Source organism: Alosa alosa, chromosome 22, assembly GCF_017589495.1.
Source record: "Alosa alosa isolate M-15738 ecotype Scorff River chromosome 22, AALO_Geno_1.1, whole genome shotgun sequence".
Lineage (NCBI taxonomy): Eukaryota > Metazoa > Chordata > Actinopteri > Clupeiformes > Clupeidae > Alosa > Alosa alosa.
The window spans coordinates 14,908,525-14,935,219 of NC_063210.1; the positions used below are offsets into that span (position 1 = coordinate 14,908,525).

The 26,695-nt window shown below is 42.2% G+C and overlaps 1 protein-coding gene across 3 annotated transcripts in view; it reads left to right on the top strand.

The window, feature by feature from the left end:
- The window catches only part of rnf213b (ring finger protein 213b), a 37,533-nt gene extending 14,133 nt beyond the window's left edge, over window positions 1-23,400 (top strand). For 2 of the 3 annotated variants that reach the window (XM_048232748.1, XM_048232751.1), the window contains exons 23-63: window positions 67-251; window positions 393-551; window positions 663-4,535; window positions 4,675-4,811; window positions 4,904-5,002; window positions 5,296-5,414; window positions 6,078-6,191; window positions 7,040-7,095; window positions 7,196-7,346; window positions 7,512-7,650; window positions 7,761-7,949; window positions 8,268-8,398; window positions 8,978-9,153; window positions 9,306-9,509; window positions 9,775-9,962; window positions 10,213-10,333; window positions 10,440-10,540; window positions 10,948-11,127; window positions 11,526-11,671; window positions 12,031-12,130; window positions 12,639-12,750; window positions 13,112-13,326; window positions 13,639-13,828; window positions 14,188-14,310; window positions 14,779-14,889; window positions 15,175-15,417; window positions 15,640-15,730; window positions 15,848-15,882; window positions 15,999-16,250; window positions 16,930-17,086; window positions 17,242-17,336; window positions 18,218-18,466; window positions 18,978-19,110; window positions 19,435-19,518; window positions 19,724-19,901; window positions 20,071-20,272; window positions 20,557-20,634; window positions 20,866-21,063; window positions 21,627-21,716; window positions 22,357-22,532; window positions 22,795-23,400. In XM_048232748.1, coding sequence (XP_048088705.1) covers window positions 67-251; window positions 393-551; window positions 663-4,535; window positions 4,675-4,811; window positions 4,904-5,002; window positions 5,296-5,414; window positions 6,078-6,191; window positions 7,040-7,095; window positions 7,196-7,346; window positions 7,512-7,650; window positions 7,761-7,949; window positions 8,268-8,398; window positions 8,978-9,153; window positions 9,306-9,509; window positions 9,775-9,962; window positions 10,213-10,333; window positions 10,440-10,540; window positions 10,948-11,127; window positions 11,526-11,671; window positions 12,031-12,130; window positions 12,639-12,750; window positions 13,112-13,326; window positions 13,639-13,828; window positions 14,188-14,310; window positions 14,779-14,889; window positions 15,175-15,417; window positions 15,640-15,730; window positions 15,848-15,882; window positions 15,999-16,250; window positions 16,930-17,086; window positions 17,242-17,336; window positions 18,218-18,466; window positions 18,978-19,110; window positions 19,435-19,518; window positions 19,724-19,901; window positions 20,071-20,272; window positions 20,557-20,634; window positions 20,866-21,063; window positions 21,627-21,716; window positions 22,357-22,532; window positions 22,795-22,930 — 9,716 coding nt within the window. In that variant the 3' untranslated portion in view covers window positions 22,931-23,400. The remainder of the gene's footprint in view (window positions 1-66; window positions 252-392; window positions 552-662; window positions 4,536-4,674; window positions 4,812-4,903; window positions 5,003-5,295; window positions 5,415-6,077; window positions 6,192-7,039; window positions 7,096-7,195; window positions 7,347-7,511; window positions 7,651-7,760; window positions 7,950-8,267; window positions 8,399-8,977; window positions 9,154-9,305; window positions 9,510-9,774; window positions 9,963-10,212; window positions 10,334-10,439; window positions 10,541-10,947; window positions 11,128-11,525; window positions 11,672-12,030; window positions 12,131-12,638; window positions 12,751-13,111; window positions 13,327-13,638; window positions 13,829-14,187; window positions 14,311-14,778; window positions 14,890-15,174; window positions 15,418-15,639; window positions 15,731-15,847; window positions 15,883-15,998; window positions 16,251-16,929; window positions 17,087-17,241; window positions 17,337-18,217; window positions 18,467-18,977; window positions 19,111-19,434; window positions 19,519-19,723; window positions 19,902-20,070; window positions 20,273-20,556; window positions 20,635-20,865; window positions 21,064-21,626; window positions 21,717-22,356; window positions 22,533-22,794) is intronic. The other variant, XM_048232749.1, reaches the window with a different exon arrangement.
- Window positions 23,401-26,695: the final 3,295 nt, after the last annotated feature.

Genomic DNA, 26,695 nt, shown 5'->3' on the forward strand with positions numbered 1-26,695 from the left:
AGCTTATTTCAGTCCTATGTATCTGTGCTACTTGTTATGATTAATAGCATTTATTTCATCACACAGGAAAATCCCTCTACATCACCCGTTTGTTTGAGAGATTCAAGACTACATTTCGTGGTGGTCAATACATAAGGATCAGACTAATAGAGCCACAAGTAAATATGAGTGCATTCCTGAAGATATTGACAGAGAAATTGAATCACCTGAGAGAGCAAGATCCTGTTCTTTTGCACATTGATACTGCTGCAGTAAGTAGTCCATTGGAATTGTGTTTTGTGCTACTTAATATGAATGTATGCTATTATTTATTCTTAATATCTCATCATCAAGGGCATTAAATGGAGATACCATACTTAACAATTTTCCTGAAATTATGTCTTAAACTGTAGGTTCAGCTTGGATTGGAGGAGTTCTTGTTTCAGTTCTTGATTCTTGGATGTTTGAGTGACAACCAAGGAAATCTTTGGAGAAGAAATGCATTTCATCTGATGTCAGTTGAGGTTCTACAACCACACTCTGCATTTCATGGTCAAGCATCAACAAAAGAGGTGCCACTTTGGTGCAATGCACTTTATAAGTTCTATAATTTCTGAAATACTGAATAGTCAACTATTTCTGTCAAAGCACTTCAGAATATAGCTAATTTCTATTCTCTACAGACAGGGCTTCTTTGCACATTACCTACCATCCACTGCAGACCACCAAATGAAGTCAAACAATTGGAGAACAATTTTTTGAAAATCAGGAACAGACAATTGCAGAGAAACTTGGACCCTTTGATGGATGACCAAGAGTTTCAGAGTGAAGGGATTCAAAGGCCATATCAGTTTCTAATGAGATTCAACCGAAATGATAACTTGGATCGTTTTGCATATGCAGAAGGGTCTGTAGAGGGAAACCACATTGACTGCCTTCATCACCTGCTGGCCAACTGTGGTTTGAAAGACCCATCCTGGGCTGAACTGAAGCATTTCACTTGGTTTCTCAATCTGCAGTTGAGAGACTGTGAGAGCTCTATATTTTGTGATGCAGATTTTCTTGCTGACCAATTGCCTGGATTTAAGAGCTTCATCGTGAAGTTCATGATCCGAATGTCCCAGGACTTTGCGTCACCATCCCTGGATATCTCTGACCAGAGTCCCTCCCTTATCAGCAGTGGTGATGGTGAAGTTGACCCTCTGGCTCATCTGACTATACGTAAACGTTGGGAGACAGAGCCTCACCCATACATTTTTTTCAATGCTGACCATATGTCTATGACTTTTCTTGGATTTAATGTGATGCAAAACCCCAGAAACAACATCCTCAATGCAATTGATCCAGTCACCAGAAGTGTATTGGTGGGCAATGTGATGTCACCAGAGCTGTTTGCAGGTATAGAGAGACAGCACATCTCTCTGCGAGAGGATTTTGAGGACTTGCCTCGAGAGGTCAAAATTCAAAGAATTTCCAATGTTGTGGGCGCAAAATTGGGTTGGGTTAAAGGCAGATTTGATCCAGACCCAACCTATGAACTCACTGCTGATAACGTGAAGAAGATGTTGGCCATCCATATGAGGTTCCGCTGTGGAATTCCAGTGATCATCATGGGGGAGACGGGCTGTGGAAAGACAAGACTTGTTCGCTTCCTGTGCGATCTTCAGAGAGAAGGCAAAAATGTCCAAAATATGAAACTTGTCAAAGTTCATGGAGGAACCACAGCAGAGACCATCTATAGAAAGGTACAAGAGGCTGAAATATTGGCAATTGAAAATCAAAGGCATCATGAATTAGACACTGTTCTGTTTTTTGATGAGGCCAACACAACCGAAGCTATCTTTGCCATCAAAGAAGTTCTCTGTGACAAGACAGTGCAAGGAGTCCCATTGAGAGCCAACTCTGGTTTGAAGATCATAGCTGCATGCAATCCCTACAGGAGACATTCAGCAGATATGGTGGCACGTTTGGAGCGTGCTGGCTTGGGATACAGAGTAAAGGCAGGGGAAACTGAGGACCGACTTGGCAAAGTCCCCCTGCGGCAGTTGGTTTACAGGGTTCACCCCTTACCTCCAAGCTTGATACCCCTAGTATGGGATTTTGGGCAGCTGAGCAACTTAGCTGAGCAATCTTATATTAAGCAAATAGTTTGGAATCAATTTCAAGATTACGATTTGCCACTGAGTTATCAGGGTATTATCTCTGATGTGTTGGCAGCCTCTCAAAGGTACATGCGCAGTCGAAAAAATGAGTGCAGTTTTGTCAGTTTGAGGGATGTAGAGAGGTCAATGAGAGTGCTAGTCTGGTTTTACCAGCATAGGGACCAACTTTTTCCTCAATGTGACCAAAGGAACACTGCCCTGATTACTCTGAAATGCCTTGCCCTTGCAGTGGGAGTTTGCTATTACCCATCCCTGGAGTCAAAAGAGGAATATCTGACCACTGTTAGCCGACACTTTCCCAAACCACTAAACACCCAGAGTGCCCTTGAAGAGGAAATCCTCTCATGTCAGGACTTGTTTCTGAGTGAGATTCAGACAAGAGAAACAATAGCCAAAAACATAGCTCTGAAAGAAAATGTCTTTCTCATGGTGGTCTGCATTGAATTGAGAATTCCACTCTTCCTTGTTGGCAAACCAGGAAGTTCAAAATCTCTTGCCAAGACTGTTGTTGCTGATGCCATGCAGGGACAGAACTCACACTGTGAGTTCTTTCAGCAACTCAAGGAGGTGCACATGGTCTCCTTCCAGTGCAGTCCCCACTCAAGTCCTGAAGGGATCATTGGAACTTTCCGAAATTGTGCTCGTTTCCAGAAGGAAAAGGACATGGATAGGTATGTCTCAGTGGTGGTTCTGGATGAGATTGGCCTGGCTGAAGATTCCCCACAGATGCCCCTCAAGACTCTGCATCCTCTTTTGGAGGATGGCTCCATTGACAGTGATGAATCGGATCCACACATGAAGGTAGGATTTGTTGGAATCTCAAACTGGGCCCTAGATCCAGCCAAAATGAACAGAGGGATTTTTGTGTCTCGTTGGGACCCAAGTGAGAAAGAACTGGTAGAAACAGCACAAGGGATATGCTCATCCTCAAAGGCCATTTTACTGAAAATCAAGCACCTCTTCCCACAATTAGCAGAGGCATTTTTGAAAATTTGCAACGAAACCCAGTTCTTTGGGCTCAGAGACTACTATAGCCTGGTGAAAATGCTTTTTGCCATGGTGAAAAAAACGGACAACGAACCAAGTGAGAGCGAATTGGCGGAGGCCATCTTGCGGAACTTCAGTGGTCAGTGTGATGGTTTTGATCCCCTCTCATATTTTCAGAATGTATTCCAAAACCTCAAAGAAATTACTCTGCCTTCAACTTTAACTATGGTTGAAAAGAATCTTGAATTTCACAACAACGAATGCCGATATCTTCTTTTGCTCACAACCAACAATGCTGCCCTTCACATCCTGGAGCAGCAGATCTTTTCCAAAAGCAAGTATCCCACTCCAGAAATTGTCTTTGGATCAGGATTCCCCAAAGACCAAGAATACTCTCAAATCTGCCGCAATGTCAATCGAGTGAAGACATGCATGGAGACTGGCCGCACAGTCATTCTCCTGAATCTTCAGAATCTCTATGAGAGTCTGTATGATGCGTTAAATCAGTACTATGTGTATCTAAGTGGACAGCAGTATGTTGACCTGGGACTTGGATCACACCGAGTCAAATGCCGAGTTCACAAGGATTTCAGACTTGTTGTGGTGGAGGACCAAGAGAAGGTGTACAAACAGTTCCCAGTGCCTCTTATTAACAGACTGGAGAAACACAGGGTGAACAGGAGTACTGATCTCACACCTTGGCAACTCCGGGTCCTGGGAAAGCTCAAGGAATGGGTTGAGGAATTTTGCCAACACTCGGAGGAGTTCAAGCCATCGGAAGTCTTTGTGGGTTTCCATAGTGACGCTTGTGCCTGTGCCCTCTTGCAGGCATTGGAGAAAAGAGACAAGCTGAGAAGTGAAATGGCTCAAAATGGTGAAGATGTCAAAGATGATGTACCAGACGAGTCAATCATTGAGGAGCAGACAACATCTGACACACAGAGGGAAAGAGGGGACATTTTGGAAGCTGTTGGCGATAATGAGCAGGAGATCCTTGACAGCACTGGTGAGTCAGATATAGAGATGCAAAGTCTTCCAGATCAACAGGAAACTTCCACAGGGGAATTTGAAGGCCAAGAACAAGAAGAAACTCATTCAGGAATGGCTGTGGAGAAAGAATCATCAGGAATGGATGACGCTGTGCAAATGGACCAAGATACAGTTGAGGATGACTGTTCTGAAATGACAGATGACAAAAAAGAGGAGGAGGTCTTTGACATTGCCAAGACATTCCTGTTAAACTGTTCTACACCTGACTCAGTGCTGAGACTAAAGTATTCACACTTGGGGAATCAGGAGAGAGAGGAGCTTCAGCAAATGTACTTTCAAAGACAGCACCATTGTTCCTTGAGAGACTTCATTAACAACCATCTGAACCAGCCTGAAAACCACTGCAGATTTATAGAGGTATGTCTTACATGTTGATTTTTACATGTTGCAAGTTACAATTATTTCATTTTAATCAGTAACTAAACCATGTCACATTGGTGCTATTGGATTCACGTAATTCCACTAACGGCATAATAACAAGCATGTTTGTCTGTAGATAACTACATTCTCCAGTTTGCTCACAAAAGCTGATGTGCGCACAATAGCCAAGGCTCTGGGATTAACCACTGAAAGACTACTTCTACTCTCCCTTCATCAATTTGACACAGAGGCTTCTTTCTGCAGCAAAATCCGGTAATGGAGGCCTGCAGGTTTCACCAGTGTTTATCCATGACTAGACCAACTACTTTTTTAACATGGTTGACTGATATTAAAAACACTTTCAGGCACTTTCTCCGCAATGCTGGTCAATCCCTCCACATCTTACTGGTTCAGATGGACACGGAAGAATCCAAGTGCAGTGAGGAACTTATAGCATCGGCAAAGTAAGAGTTAAAATTCGGCGAAAATGTTTTCTCCAAACAGATTAATTTGAATGATTTTGTGTAAACATTCCATCTCACCGGTTATGGTTACTGTTTGGGTTACATTTCACACAACTCCTAGCATGTTCTCGGAGAATTACCTCCTCAAAGAAAACTTTGTTAAACATTTACAAATCTTAGCCTATTTTTGCTAATTTGAATGCACCTCAGATATTGAATGCTTATGTATGCATGTAGTTTGTATCACTCAGAAATTGAATACATTTGACATGCCCCAAAAATCGTTTTCACAGGTATTCCACTATGAATGAACTGATCGCCATGGGGTCTGATGAGTTCTGTTGTTCTGTGGTCTTCATCACTAAACTCTCTAGAATGACAGGCGGACCTCAATACATTGGTTTTCAAGGGGGTATGTCATTTTGATGAGAAATATATTTGCACATATCGGTAACATTTTAGTTTAGGGTTATTCGTGGTAATAAGCTACTAGTTGGTCTTGATCTAAGGTTACTGGTATATAGTATGGATCAAAAGGGAGAGTTTCTCCTAATACACTGTTTGAATATGTGACTTATAGTGACAGAATAGTAACATATTAAGGCAATGTATTAGAAGGCTATAAACTTTCTTTTTTCATCCATACTATCAAACTATCATCCATACTATCAATAACCTTTGGATCAAGACAAGGATACAAGGAAGTTTTTTGTCACATGCATATAGTTACTGGAAGTAAGAAATGCAGTGAAATTATGTTAATTAAGACCAACAGCATTTGAATGATTTGCCTAGAATAAATCCTATTCAGTAAATTGTTGAATAAAGACCTAATAAATGTGTAATGACACTTAATACAGACCTTATTTAGCACTAATACGTACAGATACGACACATATTACGTACACATTTTATGAATTAATGGCTAACATGTGTTCCTAAAACTAAACTAAAGTGGTACCCAAATTCTATATATTCAGTTGCTCTGTTGCACATTGTGGGTCAAGGTAAACAATGTAATATAAACATTGACGTGTGACTCTTGTTGTGTTTTTAATGTTGGAATGTGCTTTAGGTGTGTGGCTCTCTGTGCATATTGATGATCTCAGAGATACGGAAGACATGAGTTTAGACCTCTCTGCATTCTGTGGCGCCTCCATGAGTGAGCTGATGTCTCTACCTAGTCCAGGTACGCCTACAGTGCCCCACAGCACACTTGTTAGCAAGTAGATATGGATCGCTTTAGAACAGCATGTAGACCGATACAGTTCATTCTATAATGCTCAATTTAGGTAACCTGACCCTAGCCAGATGAATTTCGCTCCGCCTAGCTCCACTCATCCATCTGGAACCGATCCATTGAAGTGTTGCTTCAGAAGGCTGGGCCTAATCAAAAAATGCTTGCATATGATTGAATAAGCCACTTGTCCGTTATCTATTGACGTGCTACTTCAACCACTCACATCGAAGCCAACCCGTGACGCTGATAACAGTCTCACAGTCGTTTCTATGCTATGTCACATCTATGAAACTCCGCCCCTCGCCCCTGATTGGCTGTACCATAAAATCGGGTTGCAGAAATCACTCTCAATGGAAGAGGTCCCAGATGGATGTGAGTGAATCTAGGCGGAGCTAAGCGGAACGAAATTCATCTGGCTAGGGTCAGGTTACAATTTAGGTGCAATTGCACAGAAATATTCTATGAACATTTTCAATCGGCTCATAGTCCATCATAATTAAATTTTTACAGAATCAATCAGCAGTGTATCATAAGGTCCATTTTAAGGAAAGACAAAACAGCTATACATAATTAATGGAACAATTTTGTCCTCTCCAAACTCTACTGAAGACTACTGTCTTCTATAGCTTAAACAAAGTTGTGTCATACAGGGCTTGTTACAGATAGATAGATAGATACTTTATTGATCCCCATGGGGAAATTCAAGACAATATTCCCTAGACGAGAGATGATTCATGATTATCTGAGTCCCAAGTAGGCTGTGATTGAAAATAGTTGATGAAACTGCTGGTTAATAGATACAGATGCCATGAACACAGAAGACAGTTCTGTTGCTTCAATGGGGACCGGACATGTAAGTATTGTATTGTATGTTTATAGTTATCAGTACAAAAGTTTCACAATATTTACTGTTGACATTGGGACCTTATCATGAACTTTGTGTGGCTGTGCAGGGAAAATGTGTACATCTGGATAATTTATCCCTTGTGAGATCCTGTATTCAAAAGGCAGTGTCATTGCTGAAAGATACCCAAAACCCCAGGAGTATGGAACGTATACGTATAGTTTTAGGCTTTCTTGAGGGATCCCATGGAAAATCCAGTGGTAAGCCAACCACACATAATTTCAAAATCTCTTGCCAGTGCAACTGTATACAATGACACAGGCTACATTCTTTGCATTCTTTCAATGTTGATGCAAGTCCAAGCCAGTGAAAGGCATAATTGGAATATTAGATAATGTGTATGTTATATTCTTTTTGCATGGCAGCAGCACGTTTTCAGAAGGTGTTGCTGAGGAGACTTGTAGACGCCTTGGCGCAAAAGGAAGAGCTCATGCCAAACCCAAAAGACTGGGTGAACAAGGAGGCTGGGAAGCGACAAGCTTTGCAAGAGAGTGGCACTCTTAGGTAAAATGACATGACTTTTTAGGATAATTATTTCTGAATAAAATATTTAATGAGTGATCGTTTGTTGATTGATTGAATTTGGAGAGAATCTCTGTCCTGTAATTTTTCAGGCATACCCTTTGGCGATGTCTGCTATCAACTCTTACCCCAATTTTGGCCCGTATCCTTGAGGTTCTTGACAGAGACGCTAACCTGGACCTGGCTTACTCTGCTGGCCTAAGTGAAGAGCTGATCGATTTTTGGTTGGACATCTTTGATGACAAGCAAATATTGGACCTAACCTTTTCACAGACATCAAGGTATTTAGTCTTTTGCTTTGAAGAGAACCAGTCAGATATTGAAAAGGGGTGGTGGTAGCATAGTGGCTAAGGAGCTGGGCTGGCATGCAGTAGCCAGAAAAGCTGTGGGTTCAAATACCAGCTGTCACCGCTGTGCCCTTGAGCAAGGCACTTAACCCCAAGTTGCTCTAGGGTGACCTCCCCTTATAATAATTGCCATATGTACTTGTAAGTCATTTTGGATAAAAGCGTCCGCCAAATGAGTTAGTAAGCAGTGAATATGTTGTACTTCATCAGTATTTAAACTTAAAGTAACACATCCTTAATTCTTTTTTGCAGAGGAGAAGAGGAGATTAAAGTGCAGGCTAATCTGATGTTGGGAGGTCGAGAGCAACCCTGTCGAGCTCCCTTCAGCTGGCTCATCAGATCCTACTACCACGCCCTGTGGGAGGAATCCCAATTTGTTCCTGGTGAGATCCAGATAAAACAGCGCCAGCGAAAAAACAATATTGACATGCGTTACAAAAACACTGTCTGATTTAACTTATTTGTCATATTACTCTTTGTCTCAATCTAGTGTTTAAAGCCTGGTTGGAGAAGAAAAGGGTTTTGTTGCATAATGTAGTTTCATAATGTAGGCTATATTTCATAATATTTGCTTTTGGATTGACTTACATTGTATAAAGTCAGTAGGGTTCTGAGAGTACAAGAGACTCATGTGTAACCCAATCCCACCGCAAGTTTGAGTTAAACTGGTAAAGCTGACGGTGAATAGGCTTGGTTATTGATTGGATGCTGTGGGAAACCTTATTCCTGTAGCACTAAACACCTCTCCTGAGTATGGACCCTTTCAAGAGATTTCCATTATCAGCATCATAGTTGGCCCCACAAGACTTCCGTTTTAACATTCCATATGTTATCTTAATGCAGAGGAAGTAGATTGGGGCCCAAATAGAATGTTCAAGCATTGTTTTTGTTTACCTTGTTGAAAGGGTCCATATCTATAATTTATATGTATGTCTTCCCTGCCCTTTTTTTGTTCTGCTCAGGTGATCAGCAGCAGGGTAGCCAAAGGATTCGGCAGTTCGTTGCCTCAGCGTCCAGCAGCAAGCTGGGTGGATACCTGGGAAATCTCTCAGAGCAAGGTCGTCAGGAATTTGGCCTGCTCTATTTGCGCGACTTTGTGCTGTTGTGTTTTAAAGTACAGTCGGAGGAAGGACTTGCGGTGAGGGTCTGCTTGCACACATTTTCAGGGAATTGTATAATAGTTGAAGTAAATCTCTTTTTTATATGGGATTTTTTTTTATATGGAATGACTATATGGATTTTACCACCAGTTCTGTGGTACATTTCTCAAGAACTATAACATCTCCACAGATTCTTTGCAAAGCGGTGCTGGGCTGCATCTTTGCTCTGCAGCAATCCATGTCTGTCGCGTCCGAACTCTGTCCTGCCTGGATCCTTGCCGCAAGTAGACATTACTCATCCCGATTGGATACTCTGTTTCACATCCTGGAGCTGCAGCCCCATCTAGCTGCTAAGATCCTAAATAAGGATTCACAACGAGAGGCTACAGAAATGGTGAGATGAATAAACTGAATAACATTACATTTACATTTTTCATTTAGTAGGCGCTTTTTATATTACAAGGGCATTGTTACATTGTCCCCAGAGCAACTCAAGAGTTAAGTGCCTTGCTCAAGGACACAATGGTGGAAGTCAGGAATTGTACCCACAGCTTGAACCCACAGCTTTCTGGCTACTGCATGCTAGCCCAGCTCCTTAACCATTATGCAGGAATTACTAAGGGGACTGGTGTGTTAAATTACATTTCTTTCCATCACAGAAAGAGGACATTTGGGCGCTTGGAATGTGTGTGGAAGAGACAAAGCTTCAGACAGTGACCTCTCTGGAAGAGAGCAGAGCCTTCCTGCAGAGAGTGCAGGTTTTGAAGCCTTGTGTGGAGAGAGCCTTTGGGCAAAACTACAGAGCACTCTGTAGTCCTGGCTGCCTCCAACACTTGAATGCTATTCGGTAACTTCATCAATTAAACAGGTCTTCTAACAGAAATACATAACATCAGATGAGCTAGTCATTAAAGTTTTAAAAAGGGATTCATGTAAAATAAGAAGAAATGGCATAGAAGTAACGCATCAGCCAGAATGATAGTAAAAAAATCTCATAAAATCCAATTATGTTATCCTAAATATTTTAATGTTGATTTTTTTTTCCTTAAAAGAAAAAAAAAAGAAAAGAGAGCTTGATCCAGATTGATTTCTTGCAGGACGGTGTGGTGTGGAATGCTTGTAGTGGCTGCCTTCATTGAGCAAGTGGTCCTGGAAGTCAACAAGAAGGAAGTCAGAGTAGAGGCCCTGACACTAAAACACTGCAGTCTTATACATAAGGCAAGTACAGAAAGCACACATACACTTGCAAAGCTACCCGTTCTCCAGTTCTTCCGTATTGCTGTGCCATCACAGGTTCATCTCATGGGATTCTTTCTCTTTACAGTTGATGGAGGAGGCTCCGGATCTACAGAGCAAAGACTCTCTGGAGCAGCTTATCCGCATTCTCAACTCCTACCATAATGAGTCCATCAGCAGAGACTTACGGTAAATGGAACTGCTCATTTGCATCCAATACCTTTCATAACACTACGATGCTACCTTCTACTGTATATTGTATGGCAGATAATGACAGATAAGATGGTCACAGGGAAATGTTGTAATGCTTCCAAAACAGACATTTTTGGATTTTATTGTCATCCTACGAAGACATTGATCAGGTCAGAATGCATGGAGTGTGTACTTTGTGCTGTGCATCACCTGCGGATGTGTGTTTCTGAGAATTTGCTTCTTTTGACTTGTTGCAGTGTTTGTCGAGACTAATTGTATTCTCCCTAAATTGTCAGATTGAAAACTCATCCCATCACCCTCATCCACTATTTCCCTGATTCAGGACACTGAAACCGATGCTGCAGTATTTATTCTATCACTGCGTATGTCCCGCTTATTCGCAGGTTCGGGTTGATATGTCCAGTTTGCATGGAGTCTCTCACAGAGCCATGTGTTCTGCCCTGTAAGCACATCCTCTGCCTGCGGTGCCTCCAACAAATCGTTCAGACAGCAGCAAAGCGCTGCCCCGCATGCAGGACGGACTTGCCTGCGGACTTCCAGCCGGCTGTCTCTGCGAGTATCAAGTGAGTGGAGAATAACAACTGGCATATATGCTTTGTAGTGATTTTGTTATTACGATTGAATAGCTAATTATTAGATTGAATAGCTAATGATTATTTCTTGTAATTGCAAATAATAATTAAGTTTAATGATTTTGACCATTTTGTAATTGTGGTATACTGATTTATACTGATAAGCTGTTAAACTGATATACTGATTTATATTGATAAGTTCAAAGATTAAAGATATGATGTGTCATATTGATAAACTATAAATGAGGAGCCCATAAATTAGAAGCATTCCCAATTTAATTGACAATTTAATTGACTGATCAGCTATATGGGATCTGTATCACCTCATGCCATTGACTTGAGGTGACAGCACAGGCAAACAGGCACTGAACTGCTGTTTCCTATCACAGGAGATCACTGGAGCAACACCGCCACATGAGGAGGTGCTGTGACTCCTTCTTCCTGGAGGTGGTGTCTCGCTTCTGCCTGTGTGAGGGAGAGAGCCCCAGAGAGGAGGTGGTGGAGCTTCTCTTCTCACTCCTCATCTCTGCACAAGGTTTGCAAATAACGCAGAGAACTGCTCTTAGAGACTATGTATGCTCATTTGTAAGGAAATGGTTAGAAACTTAATTGAAAGAAAATGAATGAGTCATATCAAGTGGTGTAATATTATAGTGAACTTTACAGTAATCTGATGGTGAATTGCCTGCTGATAACTGAAGGTGGCTACATTAACTCTTTTCATATCAAGTGATGTAATATTATAGTGAACTTTACAGTAATCTGATGGTGAATTGTCTGCTGATAACTGAAGGTGGCTACATTAACTCTTTTCATCTTTATCATAATTCCATGTCTTAGCACACTTAATCAGTTTTACCTATTAGTGGTGACGTTTATATTTTCCTGTTGTAGGTGATGTATACAAGACAAGAGAGCTCACCCCTTTCCTTGAGTGTGTTGACCAGAGCCCGGTTGTTCGCTCCGTACTCCCCAAACTTCTTCTGCAACACAGGTATGCTTGAAGCTGCAGAGTATTGACACCTCTGTATTGCCCCCTGGTGGGTGGCCGCAGTACAAGGTGTAGGTTTGTCCAACCATGTAATTTGGTCATGTACAAGTAATACTATCCTTTCAGGGGAAGGCTCCTTACATCAAGTAACCTCAAGGAGCCTTTCATGAAAGAGCTTTTATCAGATATATCAGGATATGGTTTTATTGGGACAAAGCAAAGGAAATGGGAGCTCCTCCTGTTACTTGATATGCACAACTTCTGACTCATTCAAACAACGTTATGGCCATCATCATCACACACACTGTCTGTGTGTCTATGGATAGCATCAACAGAAGGCTTTACAGGGTTCTAGGAATTTTCAGAGAAATTCTAAATGTTTATCAGAGAAATCAGCTACTCTATGGGGACAAGGCACATGAAACAATTAAACAACTATGTCTATCTCACAATGGCACAGTCATCACACACAAGCACACTAAACATCATCTGTTGTTCCTTTATCCTGTAGCTTCCAGCAGGTGAAGGGTCATATCCAGAACTATCTACAGAACCTGGCGGAGAACCTGATGAGCAAAGAGGACCGCACTGAGCTCTACCTGCTATTTGTCAACTGTTTCCAAGTATGTTTCCCAGCTCCCTGGAATTTTCTGAAGTATTCAGTTTGACCAGTTACTGTATTATTTGGGAGTTAGCAAATCCAGTGATTAATTTATGTTTATATGCTATTTATATATATTTTTTTATTAAAGTCAATTTGTCAAGAGTTTGCTTGCAATGGACTGATCATGTCAGTGTCTCAATATTCGGTCACATTTTTATGCCATCATTAATTGACCGTTGACAATAACTACATCTTCACCTTGAGGCTACTACTATGTGATACCTAGTTTACCAACGAAAGCCTCTAAAAAGCACATGTACTGTATATATTTAACATATTCTGATGGTCTTGGATGTTGTGATGTTTCTGCTTTGTAACAGGATGCCCTGCGCTTCTCAGCTGGGGCAGTAAAGGACAGGGAGGCAGAGAGGAAGACTCTGCAGGAGGACATAGCCTTCCTTAGCCGACTGGCCCGTGGGCAGATCCCCACCAGGCAGCAGGACCCAGCGGAATTCCTCCTCTCCCTGGCACAACTCCGACTCTGCCTCGCCACCGCTGCCAGTCTGCTGCAGAAGGCTTTGGGGCAACCACAGGGGTGTGTGTGTGTGTGTGTGTGTGTGTGTGTGTGTGTGTGTGTGTGTGTGTTTGCTGTGTGTGTGTGTTTGCATGTGTGTGTGTGTTTGCGTGTCTGTGTTTGTGTGTATGTGTGTGCGTATGTATGCAAGTGTGTATGTGTGTCTGCATGTGTGTGAAAAGTTTGTCTTAGAATAACATGTACAGTACTTACTTAATTCGTTCAAAAGCACTCATTTTTACTCTCCTGTCTCGTCACATAAAGCTTGTCAAGCATTTTTGTAAAGTCATGCAGGGGATTCTGAAGTGAACCTCTGTTTTCTCTCGGGCCAGGTGAGCTCGGGGATCTGGGGCAAAAGTACCTGGAGCAGGTGAAGGCGGTTTGTGCGTACCGTGGGAACGACTGGTACCGTGTGTACCTGCTGCGGGTTCTCAACAGACTGGCTGGCATGGACGGGGTGCTGGCCCTCATGAACAGCCCCCCCTCGGCCTGGGCCTTCCCTCCGGACGTCATACGACTGCAGGTGAGCAGTGGCACAGGTGGCTTTGCTTCCCCACGACAGATTTATCAGAGGTTTCACTGTAACTTGACGGAATTGTCTGTCTATATCTCAGGATGTTAAAGACAGTGGGGTATACTTGATGTTTTTCTCAGACATGAGATGTGAAGTGAAGTAAAAAGTAAAAGCTAACTTCTGACTTGGAATATAAAACCTGCTCAAAATATTCAAATGTCATGTATTTGACATTGCTTCAAAATTTGTTTTGTGTCATATACCATTAAACTCAGTCTAATATACAGTAAACTTTAGATACCAGTTACGAGATAAAGTGCAGATCACAGTTCTCCTTTGTTTAGCTGACTTTACTGTCTCTTCCTCAGAGGCTAATTCCAGCAGATGTGGATAGGTACTTGTGCAGTGGCCAGTCTTACCGGACGCTTAGGGATGGGGTTGGACAGGCACTGATGGAGACTAGAACAGATGCCCTGAAAGCTGTCCTCCAGGTCTGTGATTGAAGAGTAACCATGCATACAAATTACAAAACCTAAAAGTGGTTTAATGGTTTTAAATGATTCATGACTTATAGGCTACTTCATAGCATTAGGCATTCATCGGTACTTGAGCACAAAAAAAACAAAACAGTTTAAAGCAACGAGTATACTTCTGCGCGTACGGTTATGCTGTACAGTCATACAGTCGTATGTATCTGCGTGTGTATCTCCTAACTGGGTTGGCGTTGTACCATACATCTACTTGTATGCACAGTTACTGTAATACGCAAGATACCCACACGGACACAAAATTTGGCTGCAGCACAGAAAGGCCATATGGACCGGACATACAGTGTGACAAATTTTGCAGATCCGCATCCGTAGAAGTATACTTGGGCCTTTAAGATGTAGAAAATGTGGAGTTCTGGCTGCCGTAGTGGTCAGAGAAGAATCTGACTGTTCTGTTTCATCTGTGTCCAGGCTGCTGGTGGCTCCAGTGCGGCTGGCCTGGTGCCCCTCTCACTGGCCGTATTCAGACAGGTCACCTGTCGCCTGGTGTCCCCAGACTCTAACCTCCATCCAAGACCACAGGTAACGAGTGCCAAGAATCTTGGGAGCAAATCAAAAGCAATCTAAAATTCCTCCTAAGTTACTTCGACACAGTCGCTTATTGTAGTTCCGTTTAACTTTGAAATACGTAAGTAAAAACATTGTTAGAATTATATTTACCAAATATAATTTATCAATATATACTGTATATTAAATCATTTAAAATGTCCTCTTTGCACTGCACTACATTATTTTGCAAGTTGTTTCTCTTTCACAGTATGTCAAGGTCATTGACCATTTTTCCGATGGTCTGCCTTCCTTACACAGGAGATTAAGGCCTTAGAGGACTTCCTAAAAACTAATATACCTGGTGACCTGAGAGACTTCTGCACTGCTTTGTTATCCAATCGGGTTGGAGGACCGGGCTCTCCCCTACAACTGGACCGTGGCATGTCTGCTCGCCGGCGCACCCTGCTGGAGCTGCTGGTCCACGCAGGCAGCGTTCTCCACAGTGGGAACCGGCTGCTCTCTCAGCTCCAGCGCATTGCTTCACAGCCACAGAACATGACAGTGAGAAAACAATTACAATCGGGTTTATTAATAACATGGACAATAAATGGAGGTGTTCTTGTGTTTACAGTTGTAGTTGATCTTTTGAAGATATTTGGTAAAAGTGAAAGAATAGATTGGTAATAAAGTGTGTCTGTAAATAAAACAGGTTATGATTAAAGCCTTCAATGGCTTATTGTACTAACTAACTTTACTCTATTAACTAACTAACTCTATTTTTAGGGTGCGTTTTTGCCAACCATGCCAGATGACAACAGCAGTCAAGCACAACAGTGGATGGCGACTGGGAGGGAACAAAACCTGAAGAAGTACAGTAAGTATCTCATGACGCGAGGAAACTCCATCATTACATAGTACGTTTCTTCCTCTTTTAAAGTCATGAACTGGATTATGAGGATGTTACAGAATAGCTTGCTTTTCTTCTTGACAGAATGTGCCAATGGCCATCTCTCCTTCGTCGGAGAGGTAAGTAAGAGTATCTTGGGTTGTTGATATCAGTGCAGTACCATGCCATACCATTTCTTAACCCACTTACTGTTGGAATACAATCTCTCTGTTTTGTCGTCTGCCATCTGTTTTAGTGTGGAAAACCTATGGCTGTATCCAAATGTCCAGAGTGCGGCGTTCCGATCGGTGGCATGAGCCACAATCCCGTGGCAGGATTCACCCTTGCGACTGGAGGAGTGGGCGATCAGACACAACCCGGGCACATCCTGGGAGAGGCCAGGCTGAGGTCCGAGGCCCCCGAACGGCAGATGTCTTCTGTCCAGTCCTGCCTGCTCAGGCTTCTCACTCATCTGGCCATGCTGTTGGGGACAGCTCAAAATCAGCTGGTAGGCTAACGTTAGCCCTATAGAGCTCTGTCATTCTTGGAGATATCCTGTGCAAGTGTTTTACCTTAATATAACAGCTTAGAAGTAATTTTGATGGTAAACTAACCTGTAATAGGGAGAATCTCGTGCCTAGCATAGTTCTAACCCAGCCGTCTACAGAGAACCAGCCTTGCAACCATAGACTGCAAAAGAAACTTGCTCTCCCCGAAGGATCATGAATTGCTTGATGGCAATTGTGCAAAACCCTAATTTCCCAACTATTAGCCATGGTTTATACATTGATTTTACTAAATTTCTTCAGCTATGAGGTTAATACACGAGGGCAGTTAATATGGTATTAATATGGTTTTGTTTTTTCAACTTGCATAAAACACTATCCTGCGGTTTATACACAATGCGGCCTATACACAGGAAACCCCTGTAGCCTACTATTTGCATAAAATCACGTAAAATTTACTTGTCAGTCGACATGGCTCTTTGGAGTTTATCTTTGCTGGTTTGTCAACAAATCCACATATAGGGGTAGCACAGTAGCAAAAATAACCCCTGAAACTGCATTGGATGCCTTTATGTTCTGTTTGTACTGTTCATTACTTGTACTGTCCCAGATTTTAGACGTCAGTTGTAGATTCAGGTCTGCATTTACACTTACAGTCCTTCTATGCCTTTGTGACTTAAGGGAGTTCGCGCAATGATACAACACCGAGTCCACAATGTCATTGAGTTTCTTTACAATCACCTGGAGAAGGACATGGAGGTTCTGGGACGCTCTCTGGACCTGAACATGGATGACACTGCCATCATCGTGCACCTGATTCTAAGCGCCTCAGCCAGAGGTGTGTGTGTGTGTGTGTGTGTGTGTGTGTGTGTGTGTGTGTGTGAAAGAGAGAGAGAGAAAGATAGATTGTGCATTATTTTAAGTAGAACTTTACAATCTTCTCTTGTTATTTAGAAATAAATAACACTGCAATTGCTCTTCGTGTGTTTGCAGATTCATACCAGCAGAGGGCAGACTTGGCTTCCAGACAGGGTCGTGAGCGATGGGAGAAAACAGTTTGTGACTCTGTCATCACTCCTACACTTCAGGTTTGGAAATCACCTTTCCTTGTTGCTACTTGCTACTTGCTCTGCATCTTGTAGAATGAAAATCCCTAGACAGGAACAATGTACATTTGCAATTATTCATTATTCCTTACCAGAATCAGAACCAAAAGCAGCTTTTATTAGCTTAGTATGATTTGCTTCCAGCTGTTGGTATCAATAGTATCCGGCTGCAGAGCCGCAGACCATATAGCATCCAATCTACCACAGCGGATCTAGCAGCTAGCTCACGCATGCGCTGATGTTCTCTTGTGCTGATGTTCTACTTAGCTAATAGGTTATGCTAACTTAGTTTGTTCATATCAACTTTTAATGCTCCTTTACAGAGGATGGAGAAAGGAGAAATTTGCAATTTGATCACTTTATTTGTCATGCTCGTACCAGTTGTAACATAGTCAAAACGTTATCATATACTGACGAGATAACAGTGCAATCGTGGTTGAAATACTCCCGAAACACACAGAAAACAAAACAAAATATATCTATATAAAAAATAGATGTTGTTTTATTCCAATGAATAAAATACAACACGACACACCAGCTACTAAACTAACTAAACTAGTTTCAGCTATTATCTAAGTAAGAAGAACATCAGCGCATGTGGTGCTAGATCCGTTGTGGTAGATTGGTGGTGGTAGATCGGTTGCTATGGTCTGCGGCTCTGCAGCCGGCCCCTTCTCGTTGGTATCACCCTGGTGCAAATAGACAGGAACAATAAATAGATAGAAAAAAAAAGCCCTCAAGATAATTAATTCATCTTTAATTTCTCTTCATATTGCTCATTAATTGTTATGGTCTCAAAGGTGGATTACAGTATGTGTGATATTTAAATGATTTTAAAGAGACTTTTTAACACGTACCCGTAGGATCTGAACAGGAAGCTAACACAAGCTCAGGAGGCGGTCAGTGCGGACGACCGATTGTCCGGCAGCCCCCTCATGAGGCTCCTCCACTCCGACCCCCGGCCCATGCTGCCCCTGCCCTCCGACTGCCCCACCCACCAGTCCTCCTTCTGGAACGTTCCGGAAAACCTGAGTGTGGAGCGCCTCATGCAGGTGGTGGAACAGAGCCATGAGCGAGACTCGGTTCCTCTGCTCTCCCTCTTCCTCAAGAAGGTAAAATGACAAGGGGACATGGAGACCCAGGTTCGAATCTGACCTGCGATCATTTTTCAGATCCCACCCCATCTCTCTCTCTCACTTCCTTCCTGTCCACACTTCACCGTCCTATCCAAGTAAAGGCAAAAGCTCAAAATTACTTCTGTTTTGGAATGCTGTGTATCCAAATCATTGATCGAGCATATTGACAATGAATAAAATAGCACGGTTGAATATTGGGTTGCCCTACACTGGACATTTCTTCAAGAAAGAAGGGGGGGTATTGTTAAGTGCTGGTAAATGCTTCTATCAGAACTATCAGAACAAATCACTGCAAAATACTGGTGGGATCACAAGTTTTATTTAATCGGAAATTGAAAAACGACTTCAAAATGACCAAAACCACAATTTTTAGAAAGATGGTAGCAGATTCAGTTGTTGTAAATGAATGTTAATGTGAAATGGCACTTCTGACCCTCTGTAAAACCACATCTCTCATCCTTCGTAACTGTTCCTACAACCATATCAGGTCCCGTGTGTGAGGCAGCTGGGCCATCTGCTGGAGCTGGCGGCCCTACAGGTGGACCTGCTGCGGGTCTTCCCCACAGAGACAGACCTGTCCTCCAGGACCATCACAGAGGTGCTGCAGCAGATCCACAAAGGTTCGTGCCAGCCTGGGGATAACTCCTACAGAGACTCCATCACAGTTTCTGTCAATTAGACTTTCACTTACACTTAAGTCGTATGACATATGATTACAAGAAACACTGAACATTTTGTAAATCAACTGTAGCATTTTGCCTCTTAAAACCAGCATGTTTTATGTGTCAGTCTATATTGTGTGTACAGTAAAAACTGACATTACTCATCTCTCATTTGTCTATTTGTTCAGTGAGTACTCATACCATTAGATCAGTTTAAGGCGAATACTGGTTGTCAGTGCAGACAGAGCATGTGTGAAAGACTTGTTATTTGCTTGTTGTTAGGTAATCAGAAGACACTGCTGGTGGCCCGAGTGGAGACGTTTATAAAAGTGTGGAACTGTCTCAGGATGGAGCTGGCAAGAGACTGTGAGTATAGCTGAAGGCATTTTTCTTCATTTGCACTTGACTTTTTTCCCCCAAATGTTGGTGCATGTGTATGTGTATGTCCATCTAGAATAAATATATATATATAGTTTCATGTTATGTACATATTTGCATGTTTTTCATGTTTGTGTGTGTGTGTGTGTGTGTGTTTGGCATGCATGTATTAATCTTTCTGTCCTATGATTAGCTGAGAGAGGTGTTCCAAAGGATCTGTGTGGAAAGGCCCTGTCGATGGAGAGCTCAGGGGCATACCTGTCTCCCAGTCGCCATGGGCCAGGCTCCTGCCTCCGAGTTCTCATCGACTTCCTGTCCGACACCCACAACAGTCTGGTCAGAGAGACGCGGACACTGAATCAGGATGACAGGTGTGTGGGTGTGTGTGTGTTTGTATGCATGCATCTGTTTATGTGTGTATGTTTGGCTGTTTGTGTGTAAATGTACTTGTGTTGGCTGACAGTTGCAGCACAGCATTACATTTCCTTGTGAGTCAGCAGTCTTTGATAGTCTCTCATCTCCTCCCCATTGCCAATGCAGTGATTACAGCATCACTGTGGAGGGGCTGTCGGAGACCCAGCTTGCCCTGTGTCATCCAGAGCGTGAGCTGCTGACCCTGGTGTTGGCTCACTGTCATTACACCTTGGTGACAGGCAGACAGACGGACATGAGCTACAACCTGCTGGGCATTCAGAGAGAACTCTGTCGTAGGTTCCTGGCAGGAAAACCTCTTATCCAAGTAGTGAGTTATTTTTTTTTTTTTATGTTATCCCCTTGATCTACTCCACAAAATGATGTCATTTGTAAAATTACAGATGCAATTACTACTTTTCATTTAGGTAAAATTCATTCTTTCTTTGAGGTCTGTCTTTGCCGTTTTTTCCCCCTTGTGTCAATACCAAAATGCCTAAAACAAATACAGTTAGCCTGATGACATAGGTCTAAACTTTCATTATGTCCCTGTAAATGCATTTAATAGCATCTGTAACTGCCTACCAATGCTTTGCCATATCACTCTGCTTGCAGGACACCTCAAAGTACCTTAACCGCCATCAGCAGGATTTCTCTGTTATCTTGGCAGATGTCAGCCGTAAAATACCCCAGGTACAATTTCTGTTTAACCCAACGCATATCATGCTTTTTTTTTAATTGATTTAGTGTAACAGTCAATGAATGAATGAATTAATTAATTAAGTCATTAATTAAGTCATTAGTGTAAATAGTGTAAAATAGATTCTCTTCTTTGATAATCATCCTGACTTGATGTGAATAGAGAGAATGGTAAAGACAAAAACACACAATAACAATAACAATAAAATGCTTAATCATTTCCAGGAACCTCTGAAGGGCTCTGTGCTTGGAGACATGAAGGTAGTGCTAAAATCTTTCACTGACGTCTGCGATGCTGTGTTCGCTGTGGAGATCGGCCTGCGGTTCCTGGGGAAAACCGGTGGTGGTGGAGAACCTATGCTGGTCCCCTACCTCAGGGACTCACTCAGGATGGGTCAGCAGATATCCAGCAACATGGTCAAGGTGCTGGTCGGAACAGATAACTGTTCAATACTTATCATTCTTGTTATCTTGTCATCTTCACAAGTGAAGGCATGTTTTTTTCATGATAATTTGGACTGTTGGGAAAAGCATAACAGCATTTTATTTAATTTCCCTATTCTTTCTAGCCTGGTAAACCAGACCCTGGAATCTTTCAGATTAAGGGTCTGGCCACGAGTAATGAAAATGGCCCAATTCGAGGGGCGGCACCAAGCATGCATTTGAAACTCTCACTGCACGCGATAACGCTACGACCAATCACAACAATTCATCAGTGTCAGTCATCAGTGTAGCTCGCCTTTGTCCCGCTTTACACCGATTTGATTGGTCCCTCTCGCCGAGAGATAGAAGAAATTTGGATCATTGCTCATTGGCCAGAGTATCTCTTGGGCACAATTCAAATTGTGCTCTCGCGAGAACTCTGGATTTCCAGGGTATATTCTTTCTGTGATTCAAATGTCAACCTAGATAACTTAATTCTTGTAAGTGACCTAATGCAGCTACCCCCCCCCCCCCCCCCCCTCTGTGTGTCTGATGTTCCACAGGCGCTGGGGGAGAACAGCCTGCAGCACTGTGTGGCCACCTGGCAGTTCCTTACCTGCTGGAAATCAGAGCTGATGCTCAAAAAAGGACAGGTGTGTGTGTGTGTGTGTATGTATGTATCTGTGTGTTTCGCTCATCGGTCTTGAAAGTTAACTGAGTTATGTCATTGATGATGTCATTAGCTGCCCTTCTGACCATTCATACAAGTAATACTTGCTTTGTTATTCTAGAGACTCTAGATTACTGAGATATCTTGGGCTGCTATTGTAAAGTATCCATATTTTAATCATTGCTCTCAACCAGACAATGATATTTGATGTATGCAGGAAGGCGATATTAATGATTTTGCATTTTATGTAAATCATTTCACCTCCATGAACAGCATTTCCGGTATGCCCTGTCAGATACAATATACAGTGGTGGCCAAAAGTGTTGAGATGAAATTCAGTGTTTCAACGACATTCTCAAATATTTGAATATTTGTGTTACAGTATATAGTTGCCATACAATAATCAATATTTTGTGTAAAGTAATTTATTCTTCAAAACCTGCTAGATACGGCTGGGCCTAGAGTAAAAAAAATATTGTATTTGTTGTTGTATATATTGCATATGTTGTCTTAATACATTTAGCTACTGTACACTCGTGTGAGCATTGCGCCATCATATGCTACACAAAAGAGTGTGTGACCATCTGTTTTTTTGGTTTACTGAAGTGTTTTGTCTTCCATAGGATCCTTTCCAAAGCCTTCCCAAGGAGTTCCGGGGCAAACTCTTAGAAGAGGAGAGAACTGGATTGAGGAGGTTTCTTGGCCTGACTGATGTTGACTTCTTTTCTCGAGAGCTCAATGAGATACTTCTCCTGAAGACCAACCCTGAGAATGAGGAGTCTTACGCACCGCACTGGGAGTAAGACCCATTCCATTCTGCCATCCATCTCATAACACTCTCCCGTAGTCCCAGTCTGTTGGTCCATCTATTCTAGTCAATCCCAGCTTGCACTGGTCACCCACTGAGTAAGCAGCTGGGGGCTGAGAGTGAGAAGGGGGGCTGTGTGTTGAGAACAGTGGACTAGAATGTTAACTGTTGCTCCATTGCTCTTCCCCTCTCCTCTTTTGTCCGACTGTCTTCTCTCTTTCTCTCTCTCTTTCTTTCTTTCTCTCTCTCTCAGCATCAGATCCACCCTGGAGAACCATTTGGACCAAAAGGGCATGTCACCCCCGCCCGAACTCGATGATCTACCAGAGGAGTTGACTATGGCCAAATCAGCAGAGATCTGGAAATTTACCGTGGCCTTCAAAACATGACCATTTTTGGCTTATGTTTGACTGATCCAAATGGGTCAGAATTAAGGGCTTTATTTGTTTGTTTATTTACAAATTTGTGTCCTAGTTTTGTTTTGAACAGCAGGTCCTTTGTTGTGAAATTCTGTCTCTCTGTCTCCCTCAAACTGTTCCTTGCATCACCTATGTGTCGCATACTCTTAATTTACAGTGATTACATTGCATGTGCATTGAATGTGCCTACCTGAAACAAGCACGTGGAGGGATGGACTGTTTTTCTCCTTGCGTTGGTCTCTTTTTTATGCTTTTGGATGTGGGTTTTACCTACCTGATTTATGAGATGTATTGATCACATTTTGTAAATATAGATTATTTGCACTGATGGGATATACATCATAATGTATAATAACAACATAGGTGTAATTTAAAATGCTTCATTTGCACACTCTATGGCATACTGTGAATGATCTTTAATACATTTATCTTTAATAATATATGACCCAGATATTATATATGATACAGAGGTATTGTTTTACGTGACCAGAGGTTAATATCCAGGAAAAGGATTTCTAATTAACTGATTGCTACCCTTCGTATCACTGGTCAAGTGGTCTCTGGCTACATTACCTTGATCGGGCACACTTCGCTGGGGCCTAAGACGCACGGGACCCTGGGAGATGAAGTGACGTGAGGTCTCGAGGAGGGCATCCCTGCTGCGCCTATGGTGCTCAGTGAGGTAGGTAACCTGGCCAACAGGCAGGAAAGAATGCTCCTCGGTGGGGAAAAAATCATCATCAGTCAGGCTGGGAGCTTCTCTCTTGCGACGTGATGAAGGACAGCCCTGAGGGCACGTGCTGCCCTGTGTGCCGGCCTTACAGAGCATGGTGGAGCAGGTGATGAACACCTGCACACCGAGGACATGGCTTAATCACAAGAACCAACAGGACAATAACTGACCTTACATAATTGCATGAACAGTAGACTGTCTGCACAATAAGCTATGATCATTACCTGGTCATGGAGGCCGATAAACTTGAAAGCCTTCATTGCAAACTGGACCTTTGAGTTATTGCCATTGGTATAGATCTCCACAGTCTCATCCACTTTACGTCTGTGAAATAGCAATATAATGGTAGCCACTAGCCAGCTTGCTTTCAGTTGAGATCAGAGAATATAGTTTGGACACTAATGGTTTTGGAATTAACCAACACATCCATAAGCATGCAATGACTGAAAACATTTTGCAATGTGTGCCCAGACTCTGTTCAAATGTGGTTTGGTGAGACATGCTAGTATAAGCAAAGTCCTTTTAGGCAAGTCCCTCCACTCAGGGGCCATAATGCAACGCTTTTTGGGTACTCATCGGGCATCCTATTCGGCAGAAATGCACGTGCGCAAGGCTTCACGACACCAACCGTGCTCCAGCAGCGAGTTCACAACACATGATTGGCACGATGTCTGCACAACACACCACATCATTGGCTCAATGTATACACATGTCAACGTTTTGGCGAGGAAGGAGTGGGATCAGGGTGGGATATGTGTAGACAACGGCCATATTGGCGTTACAAACTAACCCCATGCATTTCTATGGAGGATTTTTTGAGTGCTGTGTCTCGTCATTAGAAAGTCTCTCTTGTAAGGGGTTATCACTTAAACATTTGTGTCAATTTCCATTTGTGACATTTCCCCTATATGGGCATTTAATATCTCATCAACAGATAATCACTTTTTTCAATATTAATGAAAGTCATTTTCATACTACTTCATAAATCTAATTTGTGGATGTCAGATAGACCTGGTTAATTCTTTTAGTACAGTGTTTTTCAACCAGTGTGCCGTGAGAGATCATGAGGTGTGCCGCAGAAAATTACCCAAATGTCACTCACTGGTCCAGAAAAGCAACTGTTGCATCAAATAATTTATAACCATATGCTCTCATTGTATCATTGCACTATTTGTGGTATGCAGGCGTTGTAGGGGCCCCCATATCCAGTATTCACAGAATCATCACATCTCCAGTTCATAACAACAATTAAATTAGATATATTCACCTACAAATGAAACAGAGGGCGCTTGTTTTATTGAGCAGGTCTTGCATAGAAGCCATTATAAGGCCATATCTGTGTATTATTTGAAAGTTTAGGCTATGGTATGTTTATTTTTTCTTCACACAGGATGTTAGTGTGCCGTGGGACATTTTAAGTGTCAAAAGTGTGCCGTGGCACAAAAAAGTTTGAAAAACACTGCTTTAGTAGATTATCTATCTTGCACCTGCATGACGCTTCATAAACGTTCACAACTGATCTTACCCGCTTTGAAGAATCGGATATTTGCGTTGATCGCTAGGACAATCAGTAGGAGCAGCGGTGCAATCGAGTGCTCGCAACTCAATGTTGGGAATAGAAGAGATGGCCTCGATCTGCATGTAGCCTACCCTACATCATCTCTCCCAGGTCGAACTCCAGAGGGGAGTTTGGTTCCTCTACTTGACTGTATGCCTCTGACTTGAAGAATTTAAACTGCAATGTGAACTTACCAAAGCCCCTCTGCGACGTGACATTGATTGCTGGCTGGTGTACGGTGTTCATTTTAGGACATCCTCAGACTCAGGTGTCAGACTCAGAAAAACATCGGTAATCTTCAGACAAAACTGCCTCAGCGTCAGAAAAACCTCTGTCATCTTCAGACAAAACTGCATCAGCGTCAGAAAAACCAGACTCAGGTGTCAGACTCAGAAAAACATCTGTCATTTTCAGACAAAACTGCCTCAGCTTCAGAAAAACTTCTGTCATCCTCAGACAAAACTGCCTCAGCGTAAGAAAAACCTCTGTCATCCTCAGATAAAACTGCTTCAAACCAAACTGCCTCAGAAAAACATCTCTAAGGAGTCAGGTCTCAGAAAAAACGCTGTCAGAAAAAGTGGAGTCAGGTCTCAGAAAATCAGGTCTCAGAAAAGTATTAAGTATTAAATAAAGACAAATGTGCAATGCCATGATGTAATACCATATAATACCATTATAGAACGTTAGCAGTTGTCTTTGTCATTGCACAACAATAATAGACAGACATAAAGATAGACAGGTACTTGAAATGTAATCCCCAGGGGACAATAACTGCAGCGTTGTTGAATTCATTTCATATGAGATGTTATCTTAACTTATTTAGAGAAATGTGCCTTGTTGTTGGTACCTGCTATTTCATGTTTTATCATAATGGTATTATATGGTATTACATCATGACATAGCACATTTGTCTTTATGGGGGTTTGGGAATAATGATGTGATGATAATGATACAGGTTTCTTACTGGTAGGTAGTGTACAACTGGGAAACGGTTAGCAAAAGTAAGAAATAATGGTCCAGGTGTTGTTCTGGACTTTTGGTGGTGGAAAAATGTTTAACCCACTTTTCCCTAGCTCATTGAATGTACCGTAGTCCCTCTGAAAAACAAATTATTTTGCTGTATGTAGTACGTAGCTTACTCCAGTATGTGCCTTACAGCAGCTGCTAATGTTACTAGCGAAGTGAGGTTAGCTAAGTTACATCCATGGATTTCCTACAATGTGTATACCATTGGATCACTTTCTACCTTTACTTATAATTTCTACATCTAACCAAGCACCAAATATAACATGCCAGTGACCAGGCTTGGAATTTCACCATTCTGGGGGCAAGGCCACTTGGCCTTCAGTTGGGCATATTTGGTGGGGGGCACAAAGGCCACATGGGCACCAAGGCCAAAGTTAACTATACAGTAGTAGGCTATAAAAATGATCAAAGTTGTATT